Below are 17,125 nucleotides of genomic sequence, written 5' to 3'. Positions count from 1 at the left end.
TTCCAAATAACCATGATGAATTTAAAAAACATGCAACCTCCTAATCAATTTTCCATTATTTAAAACTATTCATTATAAAGGTTTTTAAAATGTGCCTATTTTTGATCACTCAAAAAAGATGGGAACAAAAGAGAAAAATAGCAGATTACATACTGCTACCTGCTACCATGCTCTCCAACTTTCAGAACTGGACCAGAGTCTTTCTAAAATGAGCCATCAACACAACTTTTTAGTCTAAGATTAAGCAGATATAAAGTTCTATATGTGAGTAGTATTGCAGGATTTTCCAGGACATATCCTCATGGTATAAAGCATAGGGTATTCAGAAAATGGGGACTCTAAACTCAAGGCATACAGTGTTAAGAAGTTACATTCGTCTACAGTGTTAAGAAGTTGAAAGTTCCCCTTTGACTAATCTATTCCTCACATCTGTTAATTTCCATCAGGTCTTTCCCTCTTATTTTTCTTTATCTCTCTTCTGTGTGTGCTGCCTCAATTATACTTGTATCAATCTGAACACAGACCAAGTTCCTTACTTCCTTACTGTGATCTCAGTAACTTTACCTTATTAAAGATTTTTTTTTGAATGGGTGAATGGAGGACAGCACAGGCATCAAAAAATGACACCTCTTCAGGGAATCATGCATACCCTCTGGCTTTTTGCTGGTTCCTTCTCAATTTCTCCCTCTTCCCCACCTCTACAGAGAAACTTGAAGAACCAACCATTTTCTTAGGCAACATGGTTCTTCCCACACATTGGCACCTGGGGATCTTGGGGGGTTTTTGGTTTGTTTGTTTATTTGTTTTTTCTATAAACAGTTTTGTCAGAGAATCTTATTCTGAATTAACTCATGTTGATGTTGTGAATGCAGGCTTTTTTCATCTCAATATATATCTTTGGTGTAACTTAACTAAAGATTATCTCTGTTGAGACAGCCTGTCTCAATCAACCCTGTGCCTCTTAAACACTATGAGTTACTTAGGTGCCTCATGGCATGGTCCAACAGAGGAGAATCTCCCACTCTTCTTCATGATAAAATCATGGCCCTTCTTGCTTAGTGCAGCCTTGCTTCACACATGTGTATCCCTGTAATGTTAACTAGGCTTTTAGGCTGTTATTTTCTGTTTCCAGCCATTCACTTTTTCCTTAGTGTGTGGTTTGTCCCTTAGTATTCCTCTCAGACAGGGCTTTTCACTGAATTTCATTTGAAGAAGACTGGAAGTCATATGTAAATTTTTAAAAATACTACTAAAATACATAAGTTATTGGGCAATCTCTTCAATAGACATTGATTTTTCCCCCAATTTGTGATACTCAATATTATGTCTAAAAAATATCTCTGTTGTTTTCCTAATATGCACTGTGATTACATACCTATTACATATTTAAATTTATACTTGAAATATAAATTTGCTATAAATGTGTTTGAGATATCTTGTTTCAACTGTGTAACAATATAAAAATTTGATGCTTTAGAAATAGGATTTTATACATTTATTAAGATGTTCAATAGGATTGGACAGAAATGCTATTGAATTATAAGGAAATGAATACTAAACAACGTAGCCTAGATATTACTGTTGGGAAATCTCAGGAATAAGGAGAACATGATATTGTCAAGCTGTTGGGATGCAACATGATAACAAATGCTTGCAGGAAGATAGTTGATTGCAATAGGAATGGGTTAATGGCCCCACAATGAATGAAATGCAAAGGAAATAAATTTGAAGTGTTGGGTGTCTAGAAAATTCAGTTCAAAATTTCAACATTAAAAAGTAAATATTAAAGAGCAGTTTAAAAACACTAATGAGAGATAAGAAGTACCAGAAGTTTGTAGATTAATTTCTTTCATTTTGGTCAATTACTGAGAATAACAGCACTGAATCCTTATATTTATGCTTTTCTCAATTAAAAAAAATTCTACTTTTAATGCTCATTAATGAGAATCTCATTTAACTTTTCTTAAAAATTGAACATTTTTACATTGTAGATTTTATACCAAAACTTTCTTCTTTGCATGTTTAAAAATTATAACTTGTAATAGCTATTACATTAATTATTAGTCTTGGAGTAGCTTTTTATGCCGCTTCAATGGATGTAGAAAAACAGTAATGGATTGTTTTGGCATTATATGAGTTCAGTAACCTTATCTAGTTGATTCAGTTTCTTTTTTTTCTCCTCTTATTGTCTTAAATTATGCTGTATTTCATGTTCAATTTTCTTCATTGGTAGGACAAACTAATTGCTAATGTCAGGGAAAGAGGTATAGGATCTGGAGCCAGATGCATCCCCAGCTCTGCCACTAATTGGGAGGTTGTGAAGAAGAAACAAGATTGGAAGTTACTTGGATGTGTAGGGAACATCTGGGTCCTAGAGTAATTGAGAACAATCACAACAAAAAAAAGCAGTTATGTACACTTCTGTTAGATATCTGCATCACAGTGGGATATGGAGATTTACAGGCTAAATAGGAAAGGAAAAAAAAAACTTTAAAAGGTTCAGTTGATGGAGGATAAGAGAAAAACTAAGAACATGTGGTAGTGTTACCAAACTCAAATTTGGCTGCTCAGTGCTCAAGAATCCAATACTGAGAGGCAAATATTGGGTAAAAGGAAAGATAGCATTATTGAGGAAGCTAGCAGTCCTGGGGAGAAGGTGGACTCGTGGCCAAAGAACCAACTCCCACCTCCCTAGGTTTTGCTTGGAGATTATACAGGGTAAAGAGGAAAAGGGCTACATGCTGAGGAGAGGGTTTTGGGGCACATGATCAGTACATGGACATTCTTCCAATTGGTTGGTGGTGAGGTAACTGGGCATCAACATCATCAACCTTCTGGTTCCAGCTGGTTTGGGGGTCTACATGCTTGTGGGCAGCATACATTTAACATCTTCCACCTAGAGGGCGTTTCACTATCTGCAAGACAGCTCAAAGGATATGGCTCAGAATGTTTTCTATAGCCTTTAAGGAGGAACCAAAGGTCCTTAACTTTGGTTAATGGCTAAACCATCATTATTTTGTCTTATTTGACTATTTTCCTTTGTTTCTGCATTTTCTCATTTCTCTGACTGAATTTATTGTTTGGCTAAAGGTTTTCTACAGACAAGAAGCAGATGAAGGACATTGGCGGTGGGGGTGGGGTGGGGTCCTGTCCCTGGAAGGCCCCTGCTCAGTTACAGTAGCAAAATGAAAATACTTTTTAAAAAGATGAGTAAGAAAGACTAAAAACTGTCCTTTTGGCTTAGCAACAAAGAGGTCTTCAGTTATCTTGGAAAGGCAATTTCAGTGTTAATAGGGTAGAATTGGGGGTGAAATGGAATGATGGAAGCTAGAGGTGAGGAAAGAGAAAATTTTTTCCTGAACGTTCATTTATTCAACAAATATTTAGCATCTACAGTGTGCCAGAACTGCTCAAGTTTTATGCATACAATAGTAAACAATTCTCCTTGCCCTTAGTAAGCTTAGGCTGTGGAAGAATGTGTTTAAATGCCAACGGCAAATGTAAAAAATTAATAAACAGAAACCTCAATTAAATAGAGTTGGGAAACCAAAAGAGGGAGCTCTCACACCCTGCTGACCTCAACAGGAAGAAGAAAGACTTCTTTCCTGGCAAAGACTCAGCCAATGAAAAGCCATGGACTCTTTGTTTACTAAAACCCTCACAACTCCCTTTCCCCCTCTGTATCAGCTTTCTTCTTCCCTTGCCAGTCTGGGTCTTGCATGTCTCCCCCTGGCTGCAGACCCTGAGTTGCCATGCTCTGCTGATCCCAAATAAACCCATCTTTGCTGGAGAATTATCCGGTAGTTTCTTTGTTTCAGATCAACACAAAGAATAAGAAGCAAAAGTTGAAAACAGGTTGAGAGAAGATATATAATTTATGACAGAGGTGAAATGAACGTGGCAAGGATCCAGGGCCAAGGTGGAGGGCTTCACTTAGGCAAGAAAAACAGTTTTTATGAGCTGGTAGAGACCAGGGTAGGAACAAAGAGAGGATCTAAGCCTTACTTAGGAAAGCTTTCCTCTAATGGCCAGCTGCTGAGCTCAGACTGTTACCACAACTGGTGGTATATGAATCCAGGGGTGGGAGAGAAAGGGAAGATGGACTAACACCAAGTGCTTCCTGCTGAAAAAATACTTTCTTTAAATATAGTTAGCTATTTCCTCCTGCAAATATATATGTACAGCAGATTTTTTAGTCCAAATAGGCTTGGAAATATTTATGTAATTCTTCATTTCATTACAGTTTTGCACTGAGGTGGTTTCGCTTAAATCAAATGACTGGAGGCATAAATCGGAAATTAGCAGAGGATTCACATTTAACAATGTCTCATTAATTATAGCACAAGATCATAGCCCTATAAACTAATGAAGTGGTTAATCAAATCTGTCTGAAAAGTAGCATTACTCATTGGTGGAATTATTTTACTGTAAAAGCTGCATTTGAGCGCTTCGTTTTAGGGGGAGAGAAATGGAAGCTAAAATAAGGGCCCTAACCACAGGAACTTCCAGCTTACCAAATGGAATCTTAAAAGCCGCTCTGGTTTTGGAAAGGCTTTTCATTGGCTACAGGATTTGGGAAACACGGAACATAGCGTTCCCATCTCCCCCCGCCCCGCACCCCCCTCCCCCACACGGCTTGCCCAAAATAGGCGGGGGCGGGGCTGAGGGGAGCGGAGGAAATTCGGGGAGCGGGAGAAGTATAGCCGCCTCACGCTTCCCCAGGTGCCGCACCCTTTAGGTGTTCCATGAAACTTCCAGGGCATTTTAGGCCTGGAAACCGTCTCGCAACTCGTCCTTCCAAGCGCCCAGTAGCAAGGGGCAGATTACCACCCCCCCACCGACGGTGTACGCATGCGTGGGACTGCGTTCCTAGCGTGCGTGTGACGTCACGGGCGCGCCAGTCTGAACTCTTCCTGGTTTCTCTTTAGAGCGTTGGTCAATTTTCAAGTATATTTGGAGTTCGTTGCTTGGGTACAAGGTGAGTCGGGACCTGAACCAGTATTATGAAGAGGCTGATTTAATTTAGATAAAAATTTGGAGAAGTTATTGCAGAGAAACTGTTCGTACTTGTCTTTGTTTTGAGCTTGCTGTGTTGAGCATCTTGCTTGGCGTTTTGTGAGCAGCTGACTTGAGTTAATGCAGGCCCCCGCCCTCTAGACGGTCAACTGGCTTGGAGAAGCTTGGTGGGCACACACTAAAATTAAATATCGACACTAGCTCGTGTCCCAGGCAAGAAGTTTGAGAAAAAAGATTGAATCTGCAATGCACAAGTTAACATCAGTTCAATAGTCGTTTCTTTCTATTGCATAGGGGCTAGAGGGGGGGAGGCAACTGATACATTTTGGAGTAATAAGCTTTTGGTGCACAATTTGCCCACACAATATTACAACTGCCAAAGGGATTAAAAAACAAACCCAAAACTTTTCAACCTCCCTTCCCTTCCCTTCCCCAATAGTTTGTACATTTTAAAGCACAGTGGTAAAGGCAATTGCTAGTGCAGTGTTTACAGATCCTAAAACTGGCTTTTAGAAGTAGTTCTTTAAATACAAAACTAAATTAAAAAGAGTTAAGTTTCAATGCCTTAGTAGGATTCGTGTATTGATCCCTGTAATAAAATTATAGAATAATCCATCCTTCCTCCCTCTCCCCCAACAGTGATGACTAACTTAAAGGAAAGGAAAAGCGAAACTAAATCAAAGAAGCTTAAAGCAAATTATTGACTACATTTTGGATAAAACACTGGGCTTTGTGTTTTCAGCAGTAAGCTATCAACTTCCCTAACTGAATGTGCTTTCCACGGCACTGTGAAGCAGATCTGATATGCCACTTGAATTAATAAAAGAAGTCAAAGGAGTGCCTGAAGTTGATCTGCTAAGTAAATTACACAAAGTAGACTTCAGATACCTACAGCCAGGTTGTGATTATAGCAGGAAATATATCGAGGTAAGAATCTTCATAACTCAGAATAGTTGTGTTTTGTTTTCAGCAGTTGGATTGTCAAGTGCCTAGGTGTGGTTTTTCTTTGAATTTCTCATGCTTGTGGGTAACTGAGCTTCTTGGATCCACAAGTCAATGTTTTTCATCAAATTAGGGATATTATTGGCTAATGTTTCTTGGATTTTTTTTTTAGTATATTATTACTCATTTCTCCTTCTGGATGTCAGTTACATGTATGTTTGTATGTTGGGCTGTTTGATGTTGTACTTCTGGTCTCTGAGGTAGTTTGTTTTTCTTCAGTACTGTTTTGTTTTTGTTTTGTTTTTTGGCTGAGAGGGATTTTCATATTGTGGAATTTCTATTGTTCTGTCTTTAAGTTTACTGAACATTTTTTTTGGTTATATTCAATATTTTATGCATATTTAGTGAATTTTTAATTTTAGTTATTGTATATTTAAGTTTTGGACAAAGTTAAGAATGCTGGGAAGGAGGTAAGGGGCTTACTGATAAAATGGGTCTGATAGTAAAAGAAGGGGAAATAATGCCACACTTCAGTTTTGCCCTTCTAATCAATATTCTCCATGTAGACATTTATCTTTTATTCCTTTGTTTATTTTCCATTTTACTTATATTTTCTTTCATATGAAATAGAGTATTACGTATTACAGTTGGTCTTCTCTACTTCATTGAATTTAAATTCCTAATCAAATGCTTGTTAGTATTTGCAAACTCATTTTGCATTTGGTTGATTCGGATGGTGTTTCTTACATACTTGTATTTATTAATAAAGTGCTGTGATTAGATTCCTTTTCTTTGTGACAGGTCATTAATATTAATTATTACTGAGCTGTATCTAACTTTATCATTCTCTTATTTTGTGTGTTTGATATAGAAGCATTTAAATGAAATTTTTTAAATTCTAGCACTTTTATTAGTGTTACTAAAATAAACCCCTTTAGATATAAGTAAAATGTCAGTTTGAATTCTTAAATTCCCTTATCTAACCTGCACGTGTCTGTAGATATCTCAAGAAACATATTTATGTTTCTTGAATTTTATTAAATACATTTTACTGTGAAATTCATTGGTTTTAGTATACAGTTCTGTGAGTTTTGAGAGATATATAAAAACATATAACTAAAACCATAATCAAGCTATAGAACAGACGATCGCCCTCCCCCCCAAAATTTTATAGTCAGCTGCTACCCTAATTTCAGTCCCTGGCAACCACTTTTGACCAGTTTTCTGAGAGTATACAGTATTCTTGCCTTTCAAGAATGCCATGTAAATTGAATCATACAGTATGTAGACTTTTATTTTTTTAATTGAAATATAATTGATGTACAATATTATATGTTACAGGTATCAGTAGGTAGCCTTTTGATTCTGGCTTCTTTCACTCAATACATTTCAGATTCTTCAGGTTGTTGAGTTTATCAATAGTATTACTTTTTATTGGTTGCTAGAATTCCATCACAGTCTGTTTATCCATTCCCCAATGTAGCAGTACTTGGATTCTTTCCAGTATTTTGTAATGATGAATAAAGCAAATTAAAAAATTTATTCTATTTTTTACTTGTATCTGGTGTTATAATCTCTTTTGGCTTTTCTGTGTAACTGTTTTTCTCTTGTTTCAGGGAAAACTCTCACTTATCTCTTCTTTAACTTATGATGGAAACAGAAGAGCTGTTTTGAAGATTGGACTACAAGGTATATAAGAAGACCATTTCTGCTTAACTTTTTGCTTGTAATCTAGAAATGGGTAACTTTATATATGTATACATACACACATAAGCACAAAAATCATTTCTAGTATAAAAATCTATGGAATGAAAGGTTATTCTTTTCCTCTCTAAATTTTTTTCTCCGAAGTCTATCCTCTCCCCATTCCCCCACTGCTTCTGTTTTACTTCAGATTCCTTTAACGTCCTATCTAGGCTATTACAATAACTAACTCATCCCCCTACTTCTAGTTTCACTAATGTGACCCAAACAGCTTAGCAAATTTTAAGAAAATGCTACTTTCAGCATGTTATTTCTTACCCAGGTGTAGTTACATGAGAGATAATTCTTCTTCCTAGTAACCCTTAAATAATCCTGGTAAGAGCTTAGAATACTTGGGGACCAAAGTAAATCTCATCTGAAGTCTGAAATTAGTTGAATGAATGAAAAATGGTCTACAGCAGTGAATGGGAAACAAACTTTGAACCACATTTCTACAACTATTGAAAACCAGATATATATCAGACACTGTTCTAAGTACAGGGAATATAGCAGTGACCGAAACAACGTTCTTGCATTCATGGAGTTTACATTGTAGGGGAATAAATAAATTCAACAAATAATTATATAAAGTAATAATTGATAGAAATGTGGTTTGTAGACAAATAGAGCAGGATAAGGTGGTATGCCTGATGTATTATCCTTTTATATATTCCTAGGTATGATTTGCTAATATTTTGTTAAGGATTTTTGCATTTAAATTTATGAAAAATATGATAGGAATCTGTCTTTTCCTGTAGTGATTGGTAATTTATGTTTCTAAGGGAATTTATCAGGTCATCTTGGTTGTCAGATATATTGGCATAAAGTCATTCATAATATACATTTTATATGCTTTTAATATTGGTAGGATCTGTAGTGGTATCCCATTTCACTGATTTGATCATTTGTGACTATTTTCTCTCTCTCTCTCTCTCTCTCTCTCTCTCTCTCTCTCTCTCTCTCTCATTCTCACTCACTTACTTTTTTTTCTGATCATTCTGGCTAGAGATTTATTTTACTGATCTTTAAAATCGGCCTTTCTTTTCATTAATTTTTCTCTATTTTCCAGTTTTCAGTAACATTTCTTCTCTATTAATCTGCTGTTAACTCCAATCAGTGTACTGTTAGCTTCTAATATTATATGAACTCTGGAAGTTCATCTTGAGTTTTTTCATATCTGCCAGTTCTCCTCATCTATTTTCTTCTACTTCCTTGAACATGTACTTTTAATAACTGTTTCTTCTCTGGAAATCCTATCATCACTGTCATTTCTTGAGTTCTTTTCTATTGATTCCCTGCCCCCCCCATCCTTATGTGTTTTTCCTTTCTGTATGGTTGGCAATTTTTTTGTTTTGTTTTTGTTTTTTTTGCGGTACGCGGGCCTCTCACTGTTGTGGCCTCTCCCGTTGCGGAGCACAGGCTCCGGACGCGCAGGCTCAGCGGCCATGGCTCACGGGCCCAGCCGCTCCGCGGCATGTGGGATCTTCCCGGACCAGGGCACGAACCCGTGTCCCCTGCATCGGCAGGCGAACTCTCAACCACTGCGCCACCAGGGAAGCCCGGTTGGCAATTTTTTAACTGGATCCTGGACATTTAGAATTTTATATTATCAAATATTGGATTTATTTGTAATCCTTTAAATATTATTTGTCTTTGTTCTGGAATACTGTAAATTCTCTTGGAATCAGTTTGATTAGCTTTGTTAGGATGGATCTAGAGCAGCCTTTATTTGGGGGCTAATTTGCCCTTATCACTAAGGAAGTGCCCTTCTGACAAGTTTACTATGTGTTTTGTGTATGAGGATTCCACTCTGGCTGGTTGGAACCAGAAGAGTTCACAGCCCTGTGTGTGTCTCAGAATTGTTCTGCCTGTTTCTTTCAAGTGGTTCTAATCCCTTTCCTCCCATGCTTTTGGAGATCAGTACTCAACCAAAGACGAGAAGGCACCCATCTCCAGAGCACTCTTATCTATGCTGCTGTCTTCCTTTCAGCATCATGTCATGCAGATTCTAGCTGCCTTGCTGTCCTCAAATCTGAACTCTTCTGAATTCAGTGAGGCTGTTGGGCTTTCTTTGGATTTTTACCTCCATTTTCTGCTGCCTGGAAACTCTTTCCAGGAAGTAAGCTGGGGCTATTGCTTTGTTTTCCATCTCAAAGAGATCACTTACCTGCACTTACTGTTGTCCAGTGTCTGAAAACTGTTGTTTTATATATATTTTCTTAGTTTTCTAGTTGCTTTAAGGCCAGAGAGCAAATCCCGTCCCTGTTACTCTGTCATGGCCAGAAATAGACATTTGATAGGTCATTTAAGATATTAAAGAAGTAAGTTATATCTTGATTAGAAGCCATTGTATTTTTGTTTTTAAGGAACATTACTGTTTCAGTTTATGTATATACTTGTTTTGAGGAGTTGGATGAAAGAGGTAAGTGAAAGGAGGCAATAGGCAGATGTAGTTGTTTCATTGCTGGTGATAAAGTAGCAGATTCAAGAGTTCTAAGTTACACTGCAAAGTTTAGAAAGATCTTTCATGTACTTCATAGATGCATGAAAGTCTGATATGAAGGCAGTTTCTTCTAGTAGTTGAATGTTTGAAAGCTGATATTAATGTGACCTCCCTCAGATGATATAGTAATTGAATCTTAGCATTTGGACTTGCTTCAGTGGTTCTAGGAGGTGGCCTCTGAAGAATGAAGATTATGGAGATTCTTTATCAAAGCCTAGAATATCCAAATGAGATTATTGTAAAATGTTTGTTTCTTCTTTTCCAAGTAATTTTCATTGTCAAAATCACAGATAGCTTGGTTTTTACACACACATGCTCTTTTATTCTTCAATATGTGGGTGCTGGGGGAGAAGAACACACTTCCCTAGATTAAAACTTCATGTTCTAATAATTATAGATTACCAGAAGATCAGTAAAAATGAAGTATTTGGGGAGTGATACACTATAAAAATTGAATAATTGTAACTTATTCAGTTCTTTTGATCATAACCATGTGAAAATAAATTGAAAGTGGTCATTATATGATGTTAATGTAGTATTTACAGAAATTTGTAAAACATTTTAGGTGAAACTAGTTATAATTTTGGTTTTAATGCCTAGTAGCATTCTATACATTATTTTTACGATACTTAAGGTGTTAAGAGTAAACTACAAGTGAATTATAAACATTTTAATTACTCTTCTTCATAATTATATTTTGAAGTATCTATAGTTTTTAGAATTTAGTTGTCATCAATTTTCTTGTCTGGAACACCTTTATATCTAAAGTGTTTTTCTGTGTGTCTGTGTTTCTCCGCAGAACAAGAAAATTCAAATTCGGAGATTAACACCCTCAGTGTATTATTTTTTGGAAAATTAGCGAAGGACTGTGCTAAAGTTTTCTATGAAGGGGTAAAGTATTTTTATATTACTTTATCTTTTTTGCAGTAGACTTAGAATTATTGATGATGCTGTATTTATCCCATAGGCCATTTTTTAGTGATTCATTATATATTTGTAGGTATATGAAAAATTATACTTAAAAAAGCAACATCTTTAAAATTGAACACTCGTAAGAGGTTAGTAAAACTTATCATTGACATAAAAAGGAACAATTTTTCCTCTAACTTAAGTTTAATTTTTAGTGTTCAATAGAATATCTTAAAGATATGTACATTTCTCTTCACTTAATTAAAAAATAATTCTCACTAACTAAAAAATAATGAGCTATAACTCTGTATTATAATTGTTATAAAAATAAATACCTGCTAAATCCCCAACAAGATAATACCAAACCAAACACAACAGCATATTAAAAGGAGTAAACACCATGACCAAGGGGGATTTATCCCAGAAATGGGATTTTTGGTTCAACATAAGAAAATCAATCATTGTAATACATCACAGTAATAGAGCAAAGGGAAAAAGACACAAACAATCATCTTAATTGATGCAGGAAAGGCATTTGAAAAATTCTACACACTTTCATAATCAAAACACTCAGAAAACTAGGAATAGAAGGGAACTTCTCAACATAGTAAAGATCAATTATGAAAAACCTACAGCTAACATCATACTCAGTGGTGAAAGACTGAAAGCATTCCTCCCAAGGTTAGGAACAGGACAAGGACGCTTGCTTTCACCACTGTTATTCAACGTTGTACTGGAACTTCTAGCCAGAGCAACTAAATAAGAAAGAAATAAAAGACATCTAAATTGTAAAAGAAGAAGTAAAACTATCTCTCTTCTCAGATGACATGATCTGATATATAGAAAATCTTAAAGAATCCAAAAGAAAGCAACTAGGGCTAATACATGAATTTAGCAATATTGCAGGTCACAAGATCAACACACTAAAATCAGTAGCACCATCCAGTAGAACTGTTAGCGATGATGGAAATGTTCTATATCTGTGCTGTCAGTATGGTAGCCACTAGTCATATTTGGCCAATGAGCACTTAAAATATGGCTAGTACAGCTGAGGAACTAAATTTTAAACTTTGTATAATATCATTTTAATTAAGTTCAAATAGCCACATATGGCTAATTGATACTGTATTGGACAGCACATCTCCAGAAATTAACCAGTGTTTGGTGTATAATCTTACAGATTTTTTCTGCATGCGTATTCAAATGATTTAAAATTAACTTTCTGTAAGAATCTCATAACATCTTTGATGTTAATTGGAGATCCTCTAGATATTTGCAAAACCAGTTTTGGCAATTAACCAATATTGAAGCATATAGCTGTAAAACATTGTTGAGTCATTGATAAGTCTCCAAATAAGTTGCTCAGAGTTAGACAGTACTTCTATAATGATGTTGCAGGAATATTAGATATATGGTTTCAATCCTTTTTGATTTATGGTTGTTATTAACAAGTAAATGACGTGGGAAAAAACAATGGTTTCTGCAAAATGACACAGTCAGATGGGATTGTCTGTACTCTGTCTCTTTTTTCATTTAGGTTCAGTAAACATTTATTAAGGGCTGACATTTTGCTTAACTCTGTGCTAGGCTCTGGAGAAACCAAAATGAATAAGACACAGTGCTTGACCTTATGGAGTCCACTATCACTAGCCTAATGGAAAATCATTTAATGGTAGTAACTATAATAGAACTGGAATAGCAACCTCAATAAACTGAATCTGCCTGGAGGATTTGGGGAAAAACATCAAAGAGTAGGCACTTAGTTTTTTAGTGGAATATTTTATTTGTTAGTCTTTAAACTTTTTATTATGAAAAATTTCTAACATATATATAAGTGGTGAGAATTGTATAACGACTGTCCATATTCCAAATATCTAACTTTAGTTATCAGCATTCAGGCTCTTATTTCATCTGTTTCATCTTTTCATTTTACTGCCACAGATTATTTTGAAGCAAATATCAGGAATTATATAATTTAAACCCTAAAAATTTCAGTATGTAAAAGAGAAGGCATCCTAAAATTATACTTGTATATGTATATATACAAATGAATACATACCATAGTACAATTATACTACTGAAATATTAACATCAGCTTTTATAAACCATGAAATATCATCAATGTATTCATGTATATATACACACATATCTGTGTATATCTATGTGTCTTACTATCTATTTGAATAAACACAATTTCATCATTATGCCTAAATAATTTAACAGTAATTCCTCTATATAATCAAATATCAAGTCAGTGTTCCAATTTCCCTGATTATCTCATAAATTATTTTTAAATTTATTTTCTTCTACCAGGAGGAGACTTGAGGTAGGGAACTCAGTGAGGAGACCTTAACAGTAATTCAGTAGCTATTGTGGATGTATAAAGACCAAAGCTAAAGCATTTGTTGAATTGACCTAGAATTGATTAGTTGTATATGTGTGTGTGTTTGTAGTTTGGAGAACTGACCTAAGAAAACTGTACGATTTATGTCAGAGAACATTTCGCCTGTGTTCTCTCCTAGGAATTTTTTGCTAAGTTTCTGTAAGGAGGTGGTAAATCAGTTAATTTTTTCTTAATTTATAATTTGAACAAAGAAAAGAATTAGTGTAGTGATTTTTTTTCTCAGTGAAAAGCTGTTATTAAGTCAGTGGTATATCTTAAAATCTTACTTCACAATTTGAAGAAATCAAATAGTTGCCATGCAATTCATGTCCAGAAATTCCTAGGACAGTTCATTAGACTGTTTCTCTTCAGAATGATAACTAGACTAATTTTCGATGCAATTTTAAAAACTCTGAATGAGATATAGTTTTAATATGGTTGGTATGGCACTGTGAAGTTCTAGAGGCAAGTATACTAAAAAAGTACTATCTGACAGTCTTATCAAGAAAGGGGACTAGGAAATAAAGTATATAAAGCATGTGTATACACACACACACACACACACACACACAGAAAATCATACCTGCTTGAGGCCGTTTAGGTAGGGTAGGATCCAGTATCTCTATATAGTTATTTTGATGAGGCACTTTTGTGGGTGGCTCCAGTAAAGGCCTGTTATTGTTCCTTATTATTATTCTTCTTGCTCTTAAAGGCATGACTTTATTTCACCTTTGTTAAAATAATTAATATTTATGATCACAGTTCTGAATTATTAAGAATTCAGTGTTGAATAAGTCCCCAAATCATGCCATTTTTTAAGGAAGATATTCTTCAGAGATGATGAGAGTGAGAGGGAGGGAGAGAGAGGAATGAAAGTGAGAATACTAGATAGGTGTTTAACAGGGAAAGATTCACTTATTTAGAAAAATAACTTACATGTTTTTCCCTTGAACTAGAAAACAATTTCTCTATTATAATACTTTGATGAGATAGGAGAAAATGAAAAAAATCAGTTTAATGACTAATTTACATGTGGATACTAAGTTATAACAGATATTTTCTCTGGCTGCCCATCCTTCAAAACAAAACAAAACAAAAACAACCCCAAATCAGTGTATTAACAGCTTTCTCATTCTTCAGGCAGTTAGGTATGCATAGGCAAGTTTTGCAATAGTACATTGAATTAGTAATATTTAGTTTTCATGGGTTATAGAATATTTAAATATACATGAAATGTAGTTTCATGTTCTTATTTCAGATGAACTCTTTCCTTTCTGTAAAGAAGTACACTTTTAACAGTTTTAGAGATTTCAAGGACCTGGGCCAGGAAATAATAGCCTCCTTCCTTTCAATTTGCTAAGATCATTAAAGTTGCCTTTCTTTTCTTCGCTCCTGATATTTTTTTTAATAAGTACAACATTACACTCTCTGCTTCGGTTTCCTTCGGGGGAGAAAAGTTGATTTTAATGCATGATCAGGAAGAGGCTTTAGCATCCTGTTTTAAGAGTCAACTGTCAATAAAACTAAAGCCTGCTTCATTTTTATGAAAGGGCCTATAGTTTATAGATGAAGATGAGACCCTAGGGTGCTAGGATCTCCAGTGAATCCCCAACAGTGTATAGATAGCCAAAAAAGGTTCTTCAACCAACTAAAAGTGTATGTAAATGTATTTATGTATTTTCCCCCCTGAGGAGGCCATCTGTAACTCTTACCTCATTCTCAAAGAGATCCATGAACATATGATCATCAAGAGCTGCTTTCTAAAGGCCCAATTTCATGATTCTATCTCAGTATATAGTTGAGTTAATATTGAACTCCAAAAGCAATTAGCTCTTTGCCCTCATTATACAGAAATAATAATGATCTGATATTAGAAGTTGGTATCTTACAAAAATCTTCATGTATTATTTTTAGAAAAGTTTTATGTTCATGAGAGTCAAGTGCTAATATGAATGTAACGTTTTAATCTTAAAGAATTTTTTGAAACATTTTACAAAGGAAATACAAAAGAATCTTTGGAGGAAATGTTCTAGGTAGAGTTGCTATTAGGTTTGTGTGTATTACATTTATTATGCATATATTAATTTTTTTTTTTACCTTAGTGCATGGATCTCTGTTTATCTTATACTTCCTTCCTCCTCATTAGTCCTGGGTGCCTCTGACTGTGTATGTGCGTGTGCATATGAATGTGTGTGTTTGTTTTTTGAGGGGTTCATAATTAAAGAGCTCTTCTGGCTGGCATGTTTGGATGTTTTGAAGTGAAATGACATAAAGAGATCGTAAATTCTAATTTCTAGTGATGTAAGGAGATTAAAGAACTTACTTTTCTGTTTCTTTTTCTGTCCTTTATTTTACATAGTTCAATAGCAAAGGCCATACTTAAGAGGCTGTTAGATTTTGCTTAAGCTTAGGCAACAAAACACATTTGTTTATTTTTCAAACATTTATTAAAGCTAGCTTCTAATGCTTAATCAGATTTTTGGAACCTTTTACTAAAATATGGTACTAATCTTTTATATATTATATTACTAATCTTTTATTGAGAATATCATATTACATTTGTGTGGAACTTTACAGATTGCAAAGTGCTTCCGTATACATTTATCGTTTGAGCCATTAGTAACCCTCTGTCCTGATGGTCAGTAGTACTGTTATTCTAAAGCTAACCTTGTAGTAAGTACAGAAGCTACTCTGTCTCCACGACTGTATTTTTGTCCTGCCTCAAGGAGATATTGTGGACTTGAATTACGTCTTGCAAATATTTGCCTTAGAAGATTTTGTTCTTCTTGTGTGGCCATGGTTTTAAAAGCATTCAAGCAGCATGGAGGGGCATAACCAGAAAAGCAAGAGGTACCCCACTCCCTCTGAACCGACTCTCATTACCTAATCCCATTATTAGATAAAACCACTGCTGTGTCTTTTTTTTTTGTATCCTTCCAGCTTTTATATATGTGTGTATATATGTATACTTATATATGTATGTATCTTTATATACATATAAACATATGTGTACATTTTCTACAAAATGACATCATACAATCCATGTTTTGTAAATTGCTTTATTTCACAATGTATCTTGGACATCTTAGAGAAGTGTTTTAAAAATAAATACATGGTATTGAATATTAGGGATCTGTTTGCTTATATTTTAAATACGTTTTTATCTTTATCCTTCCTTAACATTCTTGTATTTATTAAATTCTTACCTGAGAAATAATATAAAAGGTTTATAATATAATGAGTTAGCAAAACATGTACATGTATCTATAAAACATGTATGATATATTAGATATTAGTATTTTTCCTAACTGATAAGAATGAAAGGTGTCTTCTGCTTTTGAAATATATTTTAAATAGGTATTCATTAAAATAGAATAGAACCATACAACTAATTAGTACTTGTCAGATAATAGGATGTTGGTAATGGTAAGTCAAGGTTTCTCCTTTTAAAATATAATGGTGAGAAGACTGAGGTCACAATTTAGTTTAAATTCTTTCTGTGTTTAAAATCATGAATGTTGATCATTTGGGAGGTCTAATTAGGCTATTTATTTTAGAGTCTATAATATTAAGGTTAAAAATTGTTACAAATCAAAGGTAAAACTTTTTGCATAAAAGAATGAATTTTT

General features: G+C 34.7%; 1 protein-coding gene across 4 annotated transcripts in view; it reads left to right on the top strand.

Moving 5' to 3' along the window:
- Positions 1-4,831: 4,831 nt before the first annotated feature.
- POT1 (protection of telomeres 1) overlaps positions 4,832-17,125 on the top strand; it is an 83,234-nt gene continuing 70,940 nt past the window's right edge. The window contains exons 1-4 of one of the 4 annotated variants that reach the window (XM_082631743.1): positions 4,832-4,978; positions 5,762-5,943; positions 7,575-7,647; positions 11,004-11,095. In XM_082631743.1, the coding sequence (XP_082487869.1) occupies positions 5,821-5,943; positions 7,575-7,647; positions 11,004-11,095 (288 nt within the window). In that variant the 5' untranslated portion in view covers positions 4,832-4,978; positions 5,762-5,820. Of the gene's footprint in view, positions 4,979-5,655; positions 5,944-7,574; positions 7,648-11,003; positions 11,096-17,125 lie in introns of all 4 variants that reach the window. The other 3 variants (XM_082631742.1, XM_082631741.1, XM_082631744.1) reach the window with 3 other exon arrangements.

This window comes from Mesoplodon mirus (genome assembly GCF_964341445.2).
Source record: "Mesoplodon mirus genome assembly, chromosome: 9".
Lineage (NCBI taxonomy): Eukaryota > Metazoa > Chordata > Mammalia > Artiodactyla > Ziphiidae > Mesoplodon > Mesoplodon mirus.
The sequence above is the reverse complement of the archived record's forward strand: the minus strand, read 5'-3'. Positions and strand labels throughout refer to the sequence as shown.